The 13,583-nt window shown below is 47.1% G+C and overlaps 1 protein-coding gene across 2 annotated transcripts in view; it reads left to right on the top strand.

Annotated features, from left to right (window-relative positions):
- Window positions 1-13,583, top strand: part of tmtc2b (transmembrane O-mannosyltransferase targeting cadherins 2b) — a 66,563-nt gene that overhangs the window by 43,223 nt on the left and 9,757 nt on the right. The window contains exons 4-9 of one of the 2 annotated variants that reach the window (XM_067235196.1): window positions 1,887-2,722; window positions 3,932-4,046; window positions 4,502-4,587; window positions 5,891-6,075; window positions 6,204-6,282; window positions 8,757-8,878. In XM_067235196.1, the coding sequence (XP_067091297.1) occupies window positions 1,887-2,722; window positions 3,932-4,046; window positions 4,502-4,587; window positions 5,891-6,075; window positions 6,204-6,282; window positions 8,757-8,878 (1,423 nt within the window). Of the gene's footprint in view, window positions 1-1,884; window positions 2,723-3,931; window positions 4,047-4,501; window positions 4,588-5,890; window positions 6,076-6,203; window positions 6,283-8,756; window positions 8,879-13,583 lie in introns of both variants that reach the window. The other variant, XM_067235195.1, reaches the window with a different exon arrangement.

Genomic DNA, 13,583 nt, shown 5'->3' with positions numbered 1-13,583 from the left:
CTCCCTCCTTCCTGATCACCTCCCCATCCTCTGTGCTTCACCCCGGAGCCGACCTCACACTCCTGACAGCAGTTCTCGCGTCATCGAGGGATCGGGCCATGGATTGAACCGCCGACCTTTCCGTTGCCAGGCAACAGAGGGACCTCTGGAATAGAGAGCGGTTTGTCAGGCTCCTCCCCGTGCCTCTGACAGGGCTGACCTTACACAGGGTTTCAATTGGGAGCCTCTCTACACAACACCGGGCATCAGTGTCAGATGATTCTACCCAGCAGGGACAGATTGAGTTAGCATCGGTGTATTTCTAGGTATAAGAAACATGAAGTAGAACAATAATACATGAAATCATAAAACTGTTTTTTCCCCCAACTGGGGGCACTATTAATGGCTGGTCACTGTTAATGATGGGGCCTCCTCTCTGATCTCCTCTCTGCTCCTCTCCTCTCTTTGTCAGTTCTATTCATTAGTGTGATGAGAGGAAGAGTTGTCCCCTGGTCGGGTTCCCCCTGAGCATACATGCCTCTGCTCTCTGAATCAATCAGTCCGGACAAAAGACAGGACAGGAATCGATAGGCCAGTCCCAGAGCAGTGCACAATCATAGACGTGTCATGTCATTCCCCTAGGCCGCCAGAGATAAAGGACACACTATAATAGACTGATGTCATTTTGTGTCATCGTTGTTTAGAATTGACGGGACTTTCCATGGTGCGTAGGGATATGTGCACAGATCTTAGCAGGAAATTAGTGCTGGGTTGGAAATGTATACAGTATGTGTGAGTTTCTTATGGTGAGATCTCTGGGGAGTGATGGGGACCACTGGAGATGTTCTAGCGCTCCAGGCTCTGGTTGTGAGAGGCTGCCTGACCCTTCTATTGACACCGTCTTGAGCGTTGGTCTATAGTGTGTGTGTGTGTGTGTGTGTGTGTTAATGTGTATTGTGTGACTTCAGTTCCAGTGTAAGTGTGCGGAAAAAAGGGATGTTGACCTGCATGTTCTAGCTAGCGTTATTGTTAAAAGGAAGCTATAAAGATTTTTAGCAGGAGAGACCTTTCCAAAATAAACACCGTAAGAAAGGCTAGTTGATCTTAATGGTGGAACAGTCCTATTGGGAGCTATATAGTCCAAACTCACGATCTCCCCCAGCAAAGTGTAAAAGATTCAAACACTCCATAAATACTTCATGATCATTTCCATGGGGGAATTTCTAAAGTGTTTAATATCTTGCCTGCAATGGAGGTGGAGTCATCTGCAGGGTCGTATTTTACATTTCATTTTGACGTATCCATGTTGGCCAGGTGTGCTGCGTGAAAAGACAACAGAGATTAATTGAAATGTATTAAATAACCTGAGGTCCACTTGTTCACATTCAATTGTAACAGTCAGTTCATTCAACCGTGGTTGTTTTGGCTGCAACAGTCACAATTTCCCTTAACAATGAAACTGACTGTTAACTGATATATTCCTGTACAGAGGTAATTAAAACCAGTTTGAACACCCAGAAATGAAACAGTTACAGCAAAAGCATTGTATTTCTTGTTTCTGGAAACATGCTTTAAAGCTGCTTAAAACTCTTGGCTGGCCAAATGGTGCATGAACAACAGCTTTAGTTCCAGATTGCATTACACAAATGTCCACTGTTTTAGGCTTTAAATAACTGTAGAATGTTCTGTTGTTGTTGCAGTTGACGTGAGGTCAGAAATCAACATTATACTCAGTCTTACGCTCAATTTACGATTTGGCGCGAAATCCAACTCAGACAGTCCGAAAAATCACAAACCAACCAGAAAACGACTTTGGCTGTCCGCTCTCAAAACAGTTTAGCTCCTGTTGCCAGTGTTGCCTGGCGGCTGTGTTTCAGCCGTGTGCTTGTGTTTCGTGTCTTCCAGAGGAGAAACGTCCACCTGCTGCTGAGCGTGCTGCTGTTGGCCGTCTGCGGGGCCGTCCTGCTGGCCTGCAGGCTGTACTGGATGGGCAACAAACCCCCGAACTTCTCCAACTCGGACAACCCTGCGGCTGACTCCCCCTCCCTGCTCACGCGGGCGCTCACCTTCCTCTATCTGCCCGCAGTCAATCTCTGGCTCCTCCTCTGCCCCGACACCCTGAGCTTTGATTGGTCCATGGACGCCGTGCCTCTGATCAGGGGCTTTGGCGATTGGAGGAACCTTCACAGCGTGGCCTTCTATGTGTGCTTGGTCCTCCTGGCCTGGATGGGTCTGCGCACTCGCCAGGCCAAGGGCAAGGAGACCAACGGCAAAGCTCACTGCGTGACTAACGGCAAGTCTGCCACGAACGGACACAGCTACCACCCCCCTGAGCAGGAACACACAAACTCTCACGCGGAACCTCACGCCTGCACACAGAACGGTACCAAAAAGCACCCCGCGCCGCCCAGGACTCCCCTCCCCACCACGGAGAACGTGGTGGTGTTCTCCCTGGGCCTGCTGGCCATCCCCTTCCTCCCTGCCACCAACCTGTTCTTCTACGTGGGCTTCGTGGTGGCCGAGAGGGTGCTGTACATCCCCAGCATGGGCTTCTGCCTGCTGGTGTCGGTGGGGCTGCGGGCGTTGTGTGTGCGCGTGAGGAGGAGGTCGGCGAGGACCCTGCTGCTGTACTGCAGCGCTGCTCTGGTGCTGCTGCTGAGCCTCAAGACTGTCCTGAGGAACCAGGACTGGAAGAACGAGGAGATGCTGTACAAGTCAGGGATTTACGTGAACCCGGCGAAAGGTAACACACGCGCACACTGGACTCACACACACACTGGACTCACACACGCACACACTGGACTCACACACACACTGGACTCACACACGCACACACTGGACGCACACACTGGACTCACACACGCACACACTGGACTCACACATACACACACTGGACTCACACACACACTGGACTCACACACGCACACACTGGACTCACACACACACTGGACTCACACACGCACACACTGGACGCACACACTGGACTCACACACGCACACACTGGACTCACACATACACACACTGGACTCACACACACACTGGACTCACACACGCACACACTGGACTCACACACACACTGGACTCACACACGCACACACTGGACTCACACATACACACACACAGGACGCACACACTGGACTCACACACGCACACAGGACGCACACACTGGACTCATCCACTGGACTCTCACACACACACACACACACTGGACTCACACACACATACACTCTTAAATGCATGCATGTTCACTGACAGACACTCGCTTATTTATATATGCGTAGGCTACATATGCATCCTCACACACATTCACACACACTTAGATACAGACAAATTAGCACACAACCTCTTAGCGATGTTACATTATGGAGTGTACAGAGTAGGGATGGGGCTTTTAAGCATGTGACAGAACGTGTTGCCGTGCCGTTCTCATACAGACTGTCGCTACATCAACACTGAATAATGTAACACACTGCTTCTTCAGAAATATCTCACGCCTGCAGCCCTCTCCCGGTGTAAACATGTTGACCTTGTTAGCCCTGCGGTTGGACACATTCAAATGTGCCTTCTTCTAATGGAGGACGTTTGTAGTAAACTAACCACAGTTCAGAGTTTTGAGGATTTATTTTTTACTACTATGAATCTCATATTTAATTGCACTGGTTAGTAAACCATAATGTATATTTTTTTTGATCTTATCCTATATTCTGACATTGAAATTCAGTATCACAGATTATATTTCTTGTGTTCATCATGCTGGCCTCGGGCTGTGAAGGGACAGAGTTGAGAGGCCACAGCTGCGTCTGCAACTGGAGCTCACTTTCCTTTCCGATTCTGGGGCAGAGCTGAGACACGACAGCTGTTTGTCCGGGGTGAAGAGAGGGAAGCAGAGTGGTGTTTACAGTGAGTGAGGGTGGCAGCAGCGTTGTGACTGACCTTCTCCCTCCTCCGTCAGCATGGGGTAACCTTGGAAATGTCCTGAAGAACCAGGGCAAGATGGAGGAGGCCGAGCAGGCCTACAGGAACGCCCTGTACTACCGCAGGAACATGGCCGACATGCTGTATAACCTGTGAGTATGCTCATGGAGCCCTCTTCTACCTTTTTGTCCGTTCTGTCCTAGAAACTACCCGTGTATGTGCTTCCACACGTGTCGCTGTGTCAGTTGATCCCAGCTCTTCAGACAGAGAAAGTGCACTCCTGTACTCCCCTGGGTGTGCTCTGTGACAATGCTGTGATTAATCATTGTGGGTTGTGTTTTTTTTTTTTTTTTTGGGGGGGGGGGGGGGGGGAACAGACCAGACTCCCAGACAGGAGGGGTTTTAAGTGCATCCTTTGATTCACCAATGTACACCAATGTCTTTTTTGTTGTTGCTCAAGTTCACCTTATCTGAGAAGTTGGACTATAAACTTGTACTCTGTTCGGGTCTACCTTGAAGGGCAGACAGTCACCGACTTTTGCTGCATTTCCACACGTCTCTGTAGTCTTTGTCTTTCAGGTTCAAGGATTGTTTTCTTCTGTTTCAGCGGTTTGCTGCTTCAAGAGAACAACAAGTTCTCTGAGGCGCTGCACTACTATAAGCTGGCCATTGGAAGCCGTCCAACTCTGGCTTGTAAGTACAGCTTCTCTCTTTATGGTCAATCTCAAGCTTTTGAGGTTGTTGCCGTTTCCAGGCAACAGGAAATGGGGTTGAGGGTGAGAGAGGGTGCAAGGGGCTGCGTGTGAGAGAGAGGGTAAGCCAAGGTGAAGAAAGAGCGGGGAGGTGGAAAACACAGACAGCTACATTACTGGATTCAGCAGCCTGCAGACCGTCTTTTGATGGCACCTCATGTCACTGATTAAACTGTGGCAGAATTCCATTACTTATGAATTCAGGTCAGGGCCCCCTTTCATCATTCATCTCTTTCTCTCCCCCCCCCCCCCTCTCTGCCTCTCCCCCTCTCCTCTATTTTAGCGTTTATTTGTCCTGCCTCTCCTCTCTCTCTTGTTGAAATAGCACTGTTCATGCAGCTGTTAACAAACAACGGCAAATTATTTTTTCAGCCCCGTAGTTATCAGAAGTCATGTATTCATATTCAGATGAATCACTCCTCCTATGTTCTGGTCATGTCATCAGCAATGTCCTATTGTTTGTGGTACAGTAACAACCCAAGTCAGATAATCAGATAGCCCTTCCATAGTTCTCTCTTCCTTGTCATGCAAAGAGTAATTACGATCTCAATCAAGATGATGATTAAACTGTAATTTTCACTCAACATTTAATTATCTTTTACTGGTGATAACGCTAATTAATTAACTAAAGTGGTGGAGATTGAAGGAAAGTGAAAAGAAGTAAGGTTTAGATAGAACAAAGAAATTGTTCAAGGTTGTACTATAATGGCTGATTGACAACTGGAACAAAATTGGTTTTACAGTGTAAGGTATTCAAAGCTACCGCTGGAGGGAAGAATGTCCATGTTTCTGCTCTTCTCTTATGTTGTTGGTGCAACCAAAAGCATGATAACTGTCAACAGCCTTTTGAGTAATCTGATCAGCATTGTTCAGACGGTATTATTGACATTAGAAAGCTTCTCTGAGCATGTCACTGGACCTTTAAGACGGATGACTCTGAGGTGCAGTAGAGGAGAAAGCTTTAACAGAACTCATACTGTACATCTTACCATGGCACCCGCTCAGAGACTCTTGACAGAGCCTGTTCCACTCTCCACTCAAGCACAACCAGTCTGGTCCCCTGAGTCTGGAATATATATTAGCATAGAGTGGATGTTCTGGGCAAAAGTTAGTCATGCAGCTCTTTCTCCCTGTCTTGCGTTCTTTCTCTTTCTAACCCTCCGTCTCTCTGTCGGTCTTGCTCCGTCTGTCTCCCTCTCTCCCTCTCTCCCTCTCTCCCTCTCTCCCTCTCTCCCTCTCCATAGCGGCCTACCTAAACACAGGCATCATCCAGATGAACCAGGGCCATCTAGACGAGGCTAGGAGAACCTTCCTGACCTGCGCCGACATCCCCGACGAGAACCTGAAGGATCCGCATGCCCACAAGAGCTCTGTCACCAGCTGCCTGTACAACCTGGGCAAGCTGCTGCACGAGCAGGGCCACCAGGAGGTAGGCTGGAGAAACCACCGAGTACTCTGTGGTGCTGTAGCAAGAGGGACTTTGTCGGAGAGATGTGACAAATGATTCCCAACTGGCCGCTTGTCTCAAACCGGAGGTCTCTCTCTTGTCGTTCACAGGAAGCCCTTTCGGTGTATAAAGAAGCAATACAGAAAATGCCAAGACAGTTTGCACCTCAAAGCCTCTACAACATGATGGGTAAGTCCAGTTTTGTACATTGAACCACGTAAGCTGCAAACACGATAACGAAGGGATTGAAGTGATTGGGGGTTTCACTGGATACTGGGGTCATTTGTAACAGTTAAATCTGCTGTTGGCTGTGTATAATTTCTCTTTGGCAGGGTTAGTCGACCCTCACTCCATCTAAAGTTTGCAGGATTTAGCAGCACTGATTGCACCAGGTCTTAGCCGCTCCGTTCGCTGAAGCATGAGCTCTCTCCTGAGGTGGACTGTGGGTTTGAAAGGAGACTGTGGATTTCTGATAGTAGACTGTTGGTATATCAGGTAGACTGCGGTTTCTAAGACTGTAGGTTTTTGAAGGTACTGCGCCTTCAGGCTGTTAGTTTTGAGGGTGCTCTATTTTTCGGAAGGTCTTTTAAATTGAGCACCGGGATTAGACATTCTCAGAAATACACGGGAAGCAGCTTCAAAGTCTGACTGTGTAGTGGCAGCTCAACGCTCCCATTGAGCCCTGATGTTGGGGTTTCTAAAGTGCATTAACGCTGATAATTCACCTCCCGCTGCAATAATAACCTTTGCACTCGAGTTACAGTCATGTGAAAACAGCTGTAGACTAAGTTGTGACTTTTGATTTGGAAAAAACAATAATATTCTATTTCAGGTGACCTCTGCTTCCACTCACATTCTTGTCAGTCAAAAGCCATTCTGAGCTTTTGCAAAGTCTCTCTCTTTCTGTCTCTCTCTCTCTCTCTCTCTCTCTCTCTCTCTCTCGCTCTCTCTCTCTCTCTCTCTCTCTCTCTCTCTCTCTCTCTCTCTCTCTCTCTCTCTCTCTCTCTCTCTCTCTCTCCCTCTCCCACACGCACCCTCTCACTCTCTCGTTGGAGAAGTGTAATTCCACCCAACATTGGGCTCACCAGTGGAGCCAAATGCATCTTGACAGAGGTGCTGGGATGTGTCACAATGTTGACTAGAAAAGCCCTCACCAGTTTCAAAGCTGCACTGGCTGTGGGAGTCCATCATAGCAAGGCGCTGTGTGGCTGGATTTAGCTCCTTGGATTAATCTCCTTGAGGGAACTTGTGAATACCTGTCATCCATCCTATCTTTTTACGAGGCTAATCAATCTGACGCTTGTAGGGAGACAGCAAGAGGGAGGGAAAGGCGGGTTAACAAAGTTTGATTCCCGTCGAAACTTGGCAGTCAACCGCTCTTTGCTGGTCTCCCAGTCTCTTGTGTGCCATGGAATGTTCTACCCGAAGATGGTGGTTTCCAATTCCGTGGAATTGTCACTTGTGATTCGGCATCAACTATGTGGGCATGCCCCATGTGAAGCTTTATGTTGTAGAGTTTGCAAGACAAATGCATGTCCTATGTTTGCTTTTTTCTTTTGCTGTTGCATATTAAAATGTTACTGATATTAATGATTATGATCTTATTGTAATCCCATTAGTGTTATTCAATTTGGGTAACATCAGGTATTAATGTATGTTCTCTAGTTCTACCCCCTTGACCTGATCATACACATTTGTGCTAATGGATAACAGCTTAAATAATAATTCACTTGAGCTACATACTCGCTTACATCTGTTGAAAGAATCTCTATTCCAATTATTATTATTATATTTTTTAATGTAGCCTTTATTGATGCATATTAGGTCACACTAGTCCCTTAAAGACAGTGGGGTCAGATCATATCAGAGGGCAAAAGTTCATCAGTAATCACCGGCCACCTGCTGCTAATCTCAGTCCATCGTCAGAGAACTGATTACACTCAATCCTCCACTAGTCTAGATTACATGTCCTCTAATTGGCCGTGGGTGTGGATCGAAAAGAGTGTTTCTGTGTTTATATAGAAACCCTAGCAGCTGCTATATCCTCTGGCTCCTCTGGTTTTTACTAAGTCATTACACTTCCAACATTGTTTTGGCTTGTTGTGCCCTGTTACCGGTGTCCTCCGAAAGTGATGGTGGGAAGAAAGGAGAGGGCCATGTTTTGTCAGGTGGAAGGAGGTGACACGTGCTGTGTCATGTCATCAGATCCTTATCTCTACCATCGCCACGGTGAAGTCAGACATGGTGTCAGGCAGCGCTCCTCTCATCGCTGTCCAACACTGAGCCGGAGCATGGCAGATATTTATTTTTACGTGACCCTCACTGATCCTGCACGAACGGTTTATTATTGTGACACGGGACTTTACATAAATAAAGCAACTAATGGTGTTTTGCTCTAAGATGATCTTATTGAGTCGATATTCATCACAGACACTGCAATTAAATCGTTATCTTAACTAAGCTCAGGCCTGACCTCAGCAAAGCTTTTTTTTCCCATCAAATGAAATGGCAGGCTTCTGATTGGGTCTCAGGAACGACCGAAGCGATGGCATGTCTCCCTGCTCGGTCGCCTCCCTTCATGTTGTTTTCCGTTCCAACAATAAGAATATGGTTGGTTCCTCAAACTCTTGACCCCTGACCTCCGCATTTCCTTCTCGCTACAGGAGAGGCCTACATGAGGCTGAACAAGTTGTCTGAAGCAGAACACTGGTACAGGGAGTCTCTGAGATCCAAACCAGACCACATTCCAGCTCACCTCACCTACGGCAAGCTACTAGCCGTCACGGTAAGCCTTGTCATCTTCTTCTCATCTTCCTCCTCTCCTTTCCCTGTTTTCTTTGGCCTGCTCTGCTCACTTTCCCCTGCTGTTCGCTCGTCAGCGGCAGTCTCTCCTACTTTAGGAGCATGTAGCCTGGAGAGGGAAAACCAGCCCATCTCCACACTTAATCAATGGCTCGTGTGTGTGTGCGCGCGTGTCTGTGTGTGCATGTACACGCGTGTGTGTGTGTGTGTGAATCATATTGGGTTTCTGAAGGTACTCCATCCTCCTGAGGGGATAGGCGTCTGATTGAGGTGTCTGATTGGGTGCCAATGTCACAACGTGCCTTTGTTTTCTGTTACCACATCCCCTGCCTAATGCTCAACAACTCCTTTAACAGGCCCTGTGTATTGACATGCAGTCAATGTCTGACACAAAGGTTGCAGATTGCTGTGGAGAGACAGCCCTGGAGCAACTACGTCTACCCCTCCGTCCTCTTCTCTCTTCCTCTCCTGCCTCATCCTACCTGTCCTTTCCTTTCATCCCCCTCCCACTTTGTCTACTGTCCACCTCCTCGCCCTGGGCCAGGTTTGTCTGACTCCTGATCCTTCAGGTTATACGGATGACTTGGAGTTGGAGTAGAGAGGGCTGTTTGTGTGCTGGACTGGCACAAAGGGGACTGAGGAATGGGAGGTGGGAGGAGGAGGAGGAGGGGGAGTGCGGCATGAAGTGTGTGAGCTCACAGTGACAGAGCCGATCCGTCCCAGACAGAGTAGGGCCAGGGTGGAGTGGGCGGGGTCAGCGAGGGGAGGAGGTATGGCAGAGTGTTAGATGGGGATCAACAGGATGGAGGTGTCGCCTCTCTCCCCAGGTTGACGCCACTCTCGGCCAGAGTCTGGCCTCTGATGGCAGGATACACACGTGTTCAAAGGCCCTCGGAGCTCGGATGGGCTCTGAGCACCGCCGACTGACTGGGCCCCTCCTGCACATGTCTCGTCTCATTTCCATCCCTGAATCTGAGCTCTACTTAAGTCCCCTTCTGTTGAGGGGTTAGAGGGATCAGGCTCAGTCGGTAAAATGATATCCTTCCTACCTCCCTATTTGGGGCATGCTGAAAGTAAATGCAGCAATACCAGAAAATATATCCTGATTTATTCGAGATGATTGGACAGTGTGTTTAGTACATACAACTTTGCATTATCAAACCGTAATATTCTACGTTTACTTCAGAATGAATTAAACTTGAATCTACTGTATACGCTAGTACAGTAGTATACTACAGTAAAAAATATTGACATATAATAAAGTTTTTCACTTTCAGTTGTGTAAAGAAAGACAAATATATCAAAATTGTATTTCTCATTTATTTACATTTAAATCATATTTAAGTACTGATTACTCTTTTTCCTCCTAGGAAGTGAGTGAGAAAGAAAGAAAAAAACGCTGTAAATGCACAGTATATGTTAAGTACTAAGCATGCCAGACACACACATATGGCTCCTTACCACACCACGACACACTACACTCCTTCCATCTCCTTTACACACAAAAGATTATCTTCATCAGTCTCTATGATGTTCCTCACAAGGATATAATGGTTACAGATGGATGGTGGATTGTCCTTATTGCTTTGGGATCTTCTCTGTCTCAAAAGATTTAGCAGTCGGTTTAAAGAATGTCTTTAGGTGGTGGCGATGAAAGATGCTTGGTAAGCTGACGTGAATTGGATTCTAACGAAAGCCCCTGGACACGGAGGTATATATATGAAACTGACCTTTGTCCGTGCAGAACTCTGGGGAAGCAACACAATTCAATATATAGAAAAGTGCGATGCTCTTGTGTTGATTCACTTTTTCACTGAGGAGAAAGAGAACTCACCGAGGCGTGAAGGAGTTTGGCCTAAGCAAGAGTTATTGATTCTTAGAAGCAGGCAGGTGAGAACTGAGATGCACATTCTCCTTTCTCTTCTCTCCTCTCCTCCCCTCTCCCCTCCTCCGAGACTAAGAAAAAAAACGAAGGTGTCTCTGCCTTATGAGGGAGGAAAGAGTCTTTCTGACAGGTTTACAGTCTTGTTAGCCTTTACACAGACAGGAGTTGAGCAGAGGCTCTTTTGAGGTCCAGAGTGAAGATAGAAATCCTTAGCTCAAGCTCGGAGGTAGAATGATGGACACAAACTATGAGTGTTTTAAAAGCCACAGAACTATCGACACTCATCAGCCTCCGATTATTCTGTCCTGTCCCCCAACTAATAGTTTTTCCCTATATTGTAAAAACTTGACCTCACTATTTTACCTTGGGATACATGGGAGTTCCGGAATGTTTTGATGAGCTCTACTTCCATCAGTCTCACTGTTCCTTAGAGCCATCCTGCTGGTACCCTTGTGTACTCTCTGACAACCGTGTTTAGTCTTGATCAAACCCAACACAGTCTGAGTGACCCTCCCCCCCCCCCCAGTGAGTGATGGGAAGCCTCCATCCTGTCAGGGGGCGTGGGTTCAGATCGTGGCAGGGCAGCGGCTAGGATCTGAGTCGGGGGGCTGGGGCCGTGGCACGGGGAGGTTAGGGAAAGGGCAGGGGGCACGGTTTTGTGCCGGGGTGAGGCAGCGGGGGATTGAAGGGGGTTCTGAGGGGAAAGCAGATGCTGGGGTGGTGGGAGTAGAGGGGGAGGGGGGAAGAGTATGAGAGGGCAGGGGGGAGTCAGTAACAAGCAGGGGATATTGATGTCATCCCCCCGCTGTGCGGACCCTGCTGCACCTCTGGACACCCTGGCAGTGGTGGGGGTGTGGGTGTGGCGAGGTTTGTGATGAATGACTCCCTGCTGATGTCGGTCGTATTGGACCCAAGTCATTTCCTGGTCTAATCAGAATCAGGATTCATTCATCAAGCCCACAGGAACAGCCTGAGAAGCTCCTGATAGAGGGAGCGTTGACCGCATCTGCTCAGTGGCTGATGGCACCCGCAGATTAGAGGGTCAGCACCAACAGCTCTCCCCGTATGTGAAAACAGGATATTAGAGTCACACAGCGAGCTCAGGTTAGGTGAGGAGGGGATATAGTTATTGGGAGGTTGACATTTACCTATTGACCTTTCGGAGGGCTGGCTGTATTTCAGATATTTTCAGTACGTTGTCCATCTCACCAAATAGCTTCAGAGAGAACAGATTTCAGGCAGACAGCTCATCCAACAGCATTTGTGTCAGAGGTATGTACTTGGTACTTGGTTCCTTTCCAGGCCAGAGCCAGACCTGCATACTAACCACTAACAACTGAGCCGAGGCTGGGTTTGACAGGCAGAACGATTCGATAGGTAGACATGAGAGCAAAGGGGCTCAGAATGATTAATCTTCCAGCCAGGCAGCAGAAGATGACTCGGCAAACACCTAAGTAACAAACAAAGCGAGGAGGAATTAAAAGATGATGAGGACAACATGAACAATGAATGTAAAAAAATCCATCCTTTTAATTTGCATCAGACTATGTTGAGTTCTGCATACCTCTTCGTCTAGAGAACTAGACTGGACCGCTATCTTCCCTTCTGTTTTTCTCTGTGTCAGCTGTAACTATGGATTATTCATGCCGCTTGCCCCCGTGCACTGTTATGTGTTGCTGCGAAAACACTGTCTGAGTTTAGAATGTTGCAGCTGCCCCTTATCAACTAGCTTCATACTTGAGGGTATTTGGAGTGTGAAAACAAACTGTACAAAGATGATTCCCCTCAGAGTGGAGCTCTTACACTCACGTTCATGCCAGAACGTGTGGTAAACATAGACACTATTCTTAGTAGAATGTAATCAATGTTTTACCTCAGGAAGGAAAACTGCAAATATTAAATGTAGAAAATGGTTAAGTTATTGAAGGGTAAACCTACAGCAACCAAGCTGTAATTGCATTTTGGGGGGAGAAATAATTATTCAAAGCATTTGAATTTCGAATTAAGTGTGTTCACTCTACACAGCTTAATCACATTCAATCACATTCAAATGTATTCTGGGATTGGGATGTAATATCTAGTTTGTTTGATCATTTTCCTCACAAAAGGACATAGATGTGTGCTCCAGTGTAGTCTTGTGTTATGATTACTATTTTTTTTATGCAGCGTTCATGATAACTGCTATTAGCTTAGTGAGGCAAACATGCACTGTTGATGGTTGATTGTTGATTTGAGTGCAGCTGACGTCCAGCTGAGTCCAGCACTGTGTGAGAGCAGCTGGCCCGACTCCTGTAAACCTCTTCTACTCCGTCAGGACTGGCTCTCTCACATGTGCCTCTTTCATAACCGATAAATGCTTTAGTAGAAAGTTTTTTTTGTTGTCTTTCTTCTTCAGTGTAAATATAGAAATGGATTTGGTTTCCATGGGTCAATAATCAATATATTTTTTTAAATAACCTGTAACCAAAAGGTTAACTAAAAAAGAACACACTTAAAGTCATACATTCATATTGGTGTCCTGTTCTGTGTGTCTCTCTCTCTTCCCCAGATGATGGTGCGGGGGCCACACACAGTCTCTCTGTGGTCAAGCGAGTGTTATTTGAACAGATATAATTGTGTAATGAATGAGTGCACTACGTCCACTGTGTAGTCGACTGTGCCAAGCGGGACATTGTGTACTCTTGACTGTAAATCTTTCTCAGGAGGACACGCACGTGTTGAAAGAATAACACCAGTGCATGTGTTTTATGTCCGCTTATTAAGATTAAATGTCACAGTAGGTTTGTGGCCGGGAAAGTTTCTC

The sequence above is a fragment of the Osmerus mordax genome, chromosome 4 (genome assembly GCF_038355195.1).
Source record: "Osmerus mordax isolate fOsmMor3 chromosome 4, fOsmMor3.pri, whole genome shotgun sequence".
NCBI classification, from domain to species: Eukaryota; Metazoa; Chordata; class Actinopteri; order Osmeriformes; family Osmeridae; genus Osmerus; species Osmerus mordax.
Note: the sequence above shows the minus strand (reverse complement) of the source record. Positions and strands in the feature narration are given on the sequence as shown.